This window comes from Cetorhinus maximus, chromosome 15 (genome assembly GCF_964194155.1).
Source record: "Cetorhinus maximus chromosome 15, sCetMax3.hap1.1, whole genome shotgun sequence".
NCBI classification, from domain to species: Eukaryota; Metazoa; Chordata; class Chondrichthyes; order Lamniformes; family Cetorhinidae; genus Cetorhinus; species Cetorhinus maximus.
The window spans coordinates 21,007,341-21,015,321 of NC_135893.1; the positions used below are offsets into that span (position 1 = coordinate 21,007,341).

Here is a 7,981-nt window from a genome sequence, read left to right on the forward strand (position 1 = left end):
AACCTGGCAGGAGTCTTGGGGATTAGCAAGCGCAGGAGCTGGGTTCTGAGTATTAGTAAAGGCTGATCCTGGGTTTTGGCAAGAACCTGGTGCTGTAAGATTGTGTTGCAAGCAAAGAATGGGGAGTGACTCAAATGGATTTCCATGTTAACGGTCAGATTTTGTGAATTCTTACAGAGTGTGGCTGGAGACTTTTCTTACCCATATTAAGAGGGCTGACCATTATGCTGAGTAACCTTGAGTCGTCTCAATTTCTCTGCCCCTCTTACCCACTCTAACCTGTCTCTTTCAGAACTTGCCGCACTCCGTTCTTTCAGGTCCAACCCTGACTTTGTCATCAAACCTGCTGACAAGGGTGGTGCTGTTGTTGTCTGGCACACTGACCTCTACCTCGCAGAGGCTGAGCATCAACTCGCAGACACTTCCTCCTACCTCCCCCTGGACCATGACCCCACCACTGAACATCAAGCCATTGTTTCCAGGACTGTCACTGACCTCATCTCCTCTGGAGATCTTCCCCCCACAGCTTCCAACCTCATAGTCTCCCAACCTCGGATGGCCCGCTTCTACCTCCTACCCAAAATCCACAAACAGGACTGTCCTGGCAGACCGATCATGTCAGCCTATTTCGATCCCTCCCCACCCGGCCCCCATTAGGGCTATCTGTCACTTGCTCGTCCTGCTTTCTACCCTTAATGTAACCATTAGCACATTACTTAGCTAATATCACCACCATCAACACCCCTTTGTCCTTTTGTCTATGACATCTTTGGCAATCTCTTCTTTGCCTCCACCTATCACTGGCCCTCTATCCAGCTCTACCTGTCCCACCCCCCCTCAACCAGCTTATATTTCACCTCATTTCTATATTTCCTCAGTTCTGATGAAGAGTCATATGGACTCGAAACGTTAACTGTGTTCCTCTCCGCAGATGCTGTCAGATCTGCTGAGTTTTTCCAGCTATTTTTGTTTTTGTTTCAGATTTCCAGCATCCGCAGTATTTTGCTTTTATATTATGCTGAGTAACCTCTTGACCTTACAGTTTTTCAGATCATGAAATCTAGTTGTTCTAGACAAATGCTTCACTATGGTAAAAATGTCAAATATTCAGGAGCTCAAGACAAAAATCCGTGTTAGGAACCAAAAGGGAAATCGCTCAAAGACTTGTTACCAGGGAAGATGCTGAAAGGGGCCACATTTAAGGTTTAAAAGGCATTTTATTTAAATTTCTTTGGAAAATAAATTGAGGGAGGTAGCGAGAAGCTGATGATTGGATCGATGCATCAAATAGGGCCAGCTTTAATGAGTCTGGTGTCCTTTATCCATTCCTGAAATTTCTAATGGTTTGTGTGAGTTTACCCACCCATTCTCAGGCAGTCCAATCATTCAGACTGGAAAAACAAAGCACCATTGATTCTGTGACAGTCAGTAATACTTAAACTACAATCTAAAGAAATAAAACATTATCTTACCTGTTCTTGTGAAAGCAATATTGCAAAGTCATAGAACTTGGATCTATGAGAAACTATTGGGATTGTCACTGTTACAGTTTAAAACAATTCAAGTGCTCCCAAAATATAAGGCACATAAGGTTTACTTAGAATTGTTTGTGAAAATTGATTTAGATTTAACAATAAACAATATATTTACTTCACAGGAAATTGCCTACATCAATGGAGTAGGTGGTTGTAGCCCAAGGGCTATTTTTATCTGCTGTGTGGGCTACACAGAAGGGCTAGAAGACATCCTTTGGGTGACGACGATTTGGGCTGTGCATCACAGTTTCTGCAGCAATCTGCTTCACATCCTTTCCATTTTGCAGAGGAGGTTGACCGTGACGTAAACCATTTGTCGCTGTTGCAACGTGTGGGGTGAAGTTGCCGTCTGAAAAGTAGAATGAACGTATTTGAGACCTGCTTTCAGCTAGCTGCACAGGATCCTGATTTTCAAAACAAACTCAACCACTGAGATTATTGTAAAGCCGGAAAGGATCATATCTGAAAAACTGTTAGCCATACTTGGTGAGTGATGTATAATATATTGTATTTTCTGCTATTATTCCATGGGCCTACCTATAAAGCAGATCCCAAGAAAGTGAAATTGTCCACGTTCTTATAAGCTGAGAAAAACCTTCAAAGGAAGCAAGTGAAATACATGAAATGAAACTATTTAATGCAACTGATACTCTTTCTGCCCAATATTACAACGTCAGGTGCGGTTATATCCTGGTGTTTACAGGTCCATTCACACTTCACAATTTAAAAAACAGTAAGGTTTTTAATATAACAGCGACAATAATTATATGAATGACCACTTCCCATGTGGAGAAGTTTCTTATTCTTTATTTGCTGCAGATATTTAATCATCTTATATAGGCGATAACAACGAATTTCAACTGAGATCAAATGTGAGTTGGCTAGTGGCTCCTAACAATATCTAGCTGGAACAAACCCAGAGGTTTTGTACATTAAAGTTACTGGTTTATGTTCTGTGAAGTATGTTACAACAAATTATGCTGTAAAAATGTAAGCAAATGTGCGTCTGTACAGATTGCTTCCAAGTGTTGCAGGCCTAAGATGTGGTGCTGGATTGAAATTAATATGTGATTCAGACTCATTCCATTATCACAGCGTTTGTTGCCTTGACTCAGCTAATCCATGGGAAGGCAGAAACCTGGGAGTCAGCCCAAGACCCTTTCACTCATTCTCATTAACAAGCAAATTCATCAGCTAAACAACAGGATTCACTACATCGGCAGCAATGTGGATGTTAGCTTCCACTTCCTAAGCAGCACCATGGAGCTGGAAGGCCAGAAATCACCCCTCATTATACCCTTAAATGCAAAATTCTGGATGATTTACTTAGAGAAGTGTAACTTAAAATACTATTTACATTTCTTAACAACAATAATCGAATCAACCTCTATCATCTAAATCCAGATCCTGTATTTCCCCTGGTCCTATGGAGGGAGAGACCACACTCCTGCAAGCCCACTAATTGCCTCCCTGATCCCTGGGTTTAGGACATACATCGGTCAGGCACCCATGGAAGCACAATGCGAGCTCACACCTCAAGTTGAGAGGAAAGCAAACTGACTATGAGACCTTGCTTCCAGAGTTAGGGAGCCAGCTGAAGGTATGAAAAACTTTAAAAAAGCAAAAATTGATCTGGCTTGGGATAGGCAGTTTAGCCCAGTAATTAACTGCAGCAAGGAATTCCAAACTTGTAACTTTTAAATACCCATCTCCGTTGGCAACAGTAGATTCTTTGGACTAATGGGCATACCTTGTGATATCATATGATACAACTCCCACACTTACAAAGTATCAAAATAAGCATGCCCTTTTGTGTCTGCTCCCGTGTGATTTGGGAATGAACTCTTAAATGTTCACCCTTCTCCGATCAGATCAGATGTGGCCCCGATCAGCTGACCGTAAAAGACCTCTGTTATAGAGTTGATTTTCCAGGCAACTTTTCTTGGTGGAAACATTGAACTTTATTTACAAGACAGCAGCAGCAACTACATGCATGCATCAAACTCTATAACTAAAGAAGAACTCTCCCCTAGAGGTTCCCCACACTGCTAACTCATTGGTTTACACAGACCATGTGATGTTAAACACAGGATTATTCTTAAAGCTACAGCCCTACATTTATCAAAACTATAATTATTACAGTCTCATGACACTATTTTGAAGAAGAGCAGGGGAGTTCTCCCCAATGTCCTGGCCAATATCTATTCTTCAGCTGACATCATACTCATTATGACAGTGAATGTTTTGTAGGAACTTGCCATGCGCAAATTGGCTGATCTTTCCTACATTATTATCAGTGACTGCACTTCAAAAAGTACTTTTCAGTGCTGTGGGAAGTCCTGAGCTTGTGAAAGTCACTATATAAATGCAAGTGTCCTTTCTTCTTCCAGAATAAAACATCCAACTGCTCCCTATTCCTGTACCTTTTCACCCAAAGCTTATGTACTTACCTGAATCTGAAAATGTGTGTTATTCCCTGATACTTGGGTTGCCAACCCTATAGGATTGGTCTGGAGTCTCCAGGAATTGAAAATCAATCTCCAGGACACTGCTGTGTGCAACCCTGGAGAAAACCATCAGGACATTAAAAAAGATAGTTATTTTAGAAAACAATCCCTTGGACATTTCTTTTTACAAGGTATAAAAATATTGAAAAAGGGCTGTTTGGGTGGCAATCATCATCCAAATGGGCAATGAGTCTTTTTGCTTTCCAGTTGAAGTAGGAAGACAGTGCATCACAAGGATAGATGGTCAACAAATGGCTGGAGCATTGGGGCAAGTCATGTGATGAAACATCCAGCAATACATTTAATCACAGTTGGCAACTCTACCTGAAACCCTACCCAATATTTCTGTTATCGTCTTTGTTTGTGAGAATGAAGGCTTTTCTTGGTTGTTTTCTATGTGATAAATTCTAGATGAAAAGATAAAAAGAACAACAGCTTTTACTGTGTTCCTTGTAGATAACAATTCCTCTGGTAACATTTAATTTTTTTATGTGTCCAGATCTCCTTAAAACCCACTACATTGATCATATAACGGAGTCAGAGGTCAGCTGAAGGGAGACGAAAACATGAACAGCTCACAAAACATTCCCTCAAACGTTAGCTGCAGTTATGAGGCTAATTTCCAGTTCTATTTATTTCCAGTAGTCCACAGCATTGTGTTCATTCTGGGCTCGATTGGAAATGTTTCAGCTTTGTGTTTATTGACCAAGAAAATGAAGAAAGCCTCCCCATCCTACATGTACATTACAAACCTGGCTGTTGCAGACATCATTTACATTTGCACCTTGCCCTTTCGAATCTACTACCACATAAGAAAGAACGACTGGCCCTTCGGGGACATAACCTGCCGGATTACGGGGACCCTCTATTTTGCTAACATATACGTCAGCCTCGCTTTTCTCAGCCTCATTTGCCTGGACCGTTATTTAGCAGTGGTCCACCCAAGAAAATACATCAGGATGAGAAACACGCACTGCTCGAAGATAATCTCAGCTCTGGTGTGGATCCTCTCCCTGACCATCATGCTTCCCCTAATCTTTGGCGGTACACTCAACAACACTTTCAAAAACACAACAACTTGCTTCGAGAACTTTGACCTCGATACCTTGTTCAACAGAATGGCAGCCTATAACATTCTGGCACTCTTGTTTGGTTTCTTCATCCCGTTTACAATCATCATAATATTTTACCCTTTGGCAGCCAAGAAAGTAGCTCAGCTTAAAAGTAGTGCCTACAAGGAAAAGGCTTTGACAATGATCCGGGTCATTTTGGTGATCTCAGTTGTTTGTTTTTTCCCTTATCATGTCACCCATTTGTTCTATTTCCTCGCTCGCTTGGACTTCATTCAAAACTGTGCTTTCAAGAGCTTTCTCTACAAGTTCAGGCGAGTTACAATGGCCTTAGTCAGCCTCAACAGCTGCTTAGACCCTTTGATATATTACTTTGCAACCAACCATTTTAGGTCAAATTACAATCGAAAAAAGAGATCCATTCAGCAAGTTTTAAATTTCAATAGGGGGAAAAAAATCAGTTCAGCAGGTTAGCACCATAGCCTGGCAGAAAACTGAAATCTGATACTGCCAGACACGTGTACAAACTATGTCACTCAGAGTCTGAATATATGCTGGTTGTGTGACTATACCAGCTGAGTTTTGAAGTCAAAGTGACAATTTACTGCTTTCCTATCTCAGTGCAGTGGTCAGGAATATGGGAACAGGAATAAGCCAAATAGTCCCTCGAGCCTGTTCCACCATTCAGTGAGATCATGGCTGATCTGTGGCCTAAGTCTGTATACCCACCTTTGCTCCATGTCCCTTGGTTAAGAAAAATCTACAATCTCAGACTTAGGATGAACAATTTATCTAGTATTAGTTGCCATTCTTGGAAGAGGGTCCCAAACTGCCATCCTTTGTGTGTGGAAGTGTTTCCTAGGGCACGGTTTTTACCTCAGCGGACTGGCGCACGCCCGACCTGCTCGAATGTAAAATGAAATGTGTTGACATCGGGCAAGCGTCCCAACGTCAACACACAGTCGCACGATATTTCGGTCGGCGGGCGCGCGAGTGAATCGACAGTGCGCCTGCCGACAATTAACATGCCTGTTAAGGCCATTAAAGTCTCAATTAACTGACATTTTTTGCTGCCCGTCCAACCTTACAGTAGGCGGGCAGGCAAAAAAGCCAAGTGGCCATTGCACTTTTTAAGAAACCTCATCTATGAGTGGGATGAGGTTTCCTAAAGCAAATAAGAATAAAATAAAAATTATAAAACTTAATTAATAACATGTCCCTGTTCATGTGACAGTCACATGAGGGGACAGGTTTTATAACATTTTTCATTTCTTTATTATTTTTTTAAACTCTTCGTCTCCCTGAAGCAGCTCTGTGACTCAGGGAGATTCTCAAGCGTGCACTCACGCGCATGCACAAAGTTCATGCTCGCACTGCTCGCCCTCCTCCCCCCACCCACACAGGCAGCGCTGCCACTCATATTTCACGCTGGGTGGGACTCAAGGCTTGAAATCGCCTTCCAGCCTTGATCACGGGCAGCAGGCGGCTTCCCGACCGCCCCCGCCCGCCAAGGGTTAAATTCTGTCCCTAATATCACTCCTTAAAAGGTCTGGTTCTAATTTTTTGACTATATTCCCTAGTCCTCCACTCCCAGCTATTAGAAATAGTTTTCTCTATCCCCCATCTCTTCCGTTTAGGATCTTGAGCCCTGAAACCATGGATCGGCATTCAGTAGGTGACAGGAAGTCTGTAATTTGGTCACTGGCGTCCAGTGTAATTTTTCCAAGTTTTTCCTGTCCTTGCAGCAATCGCTATGTGTCAGATCTCAATCTCCATTGCAGCTCTCTGGCTGCACTCTGGTTATCCTGGCTAATACACAAAAACAAAAGAAAATGTGCATTAAGATAATTTACACTAAAGTTTAGGTTGATGTTTTTGGGTATCACAGCTTTGTTAATTTTACTTAAATAAAAGTGAGTTGGCATTAGATTCATAATTACACTGGTTGCTAATATTCATTTAGGTTAATTATCAATTCCAATAAAATGGATATAATTGAGTACCTATTGCCCAAAGGATTTAATAGTGTAGGCGGAAAACAACTATTTCCTGTGGTGGGGTGTCCACAACAAAGAGGCCTAACCTTAAAAATGAAGTCAAGCCATTCAAGTGTGATGCCAGGAAGCACGTCTTCACACACAGGATGGTGGAAATCTGTAACTCTTCCCCTCCCCCCTCCCCCAAGAAGCTGTAAAGGCTGGAGGTCAACTGACAATTTCAAAACTGAGATTGATAGATTATGTTAGAATACTGCAGATGCTGGAAATCTGAAATAAAAACAGATAATGCTGCACTCAGCAGAGATCGCCACAGGTGCCGCCTGACCTGTTGAGTGCTCCCAATATTTTATGTTTCAGTTATGTAAATAAATGTTGTTATTGCTTCTAGTCCCAGTTTCCCTTAATGCCTGCAATGGATGCAGTGTTAACAACTTATCCATTAGGGATAGATATTCTCCAACCACCTCTGAAAATATTACCAGACTCTCGTGACAATCCCTGCAAATATACTGATAGGGTTGGGCGAAATAGGGTCGGTGGAGGGACTTGTGGAGCATAGACCCATTGGATTAAGCCACCTGTGTCTTTCATGTAAATTTTACACAAAATATTAGCAGATTCTGAAGAACTGACTGCAAATATTCCAGGCATGCCCTGCAAATAGTAACTCACTGCTGCTGAACTCTGCAAATAATAACAAATTCCATTCAACCCCTTATAAATAGTAACTGATTTGAATTACACTGCCCCTCCTGCCCCCATCCCAACTCAGCCACAAAATTAACCAGTTCCATTGCACCCTGTGCGAATATTAATACAATGCTGGTGATCATTTGCAAATATTAAGATCTCCTGAAAATATTAATTTA

The 7,981-nt window shown here is 41.7% G+C and overlaps 1 protein-coding gene across 1 annotated transcript; it reads left to right on the forward strand.

The window, feature by feature from the left end:
* Positions 1–1,832: 1,832 nt before the first annotated feature.
* On the forward strand, positions 1,833–6,533 carry LOC144691183 (lysophosphatidic acid receptor 6). Its single transcript, XM_078559248.1, has 2 exons — positions 1,833–2,021; positions 4,542–6,533. Exon 2 carries the CDS (start codon positions 4,609–4,611, stop codon positions 5,584–5,586), a length of 978 nt encoding a protein of 325 aa, XP_078415374.1. The 5' UTR covers positions 1,833–2,021; positions 4,542–4,608; the 3' UTR covers positions 5,587–6,533.
* Positions 6,534–7,981: the final 1,448 nt, after the last annotated feature.

Bases quoted from the DNA above. Each gene is read 5' to 3' on its own strand.
- LOC144691183 (XM_078559248.1), top strand. From the start codon at position 4,609: ATGAACAGCTCACAAAACATTCCCTCAAACGTTAGCTGCAGTTATGAG.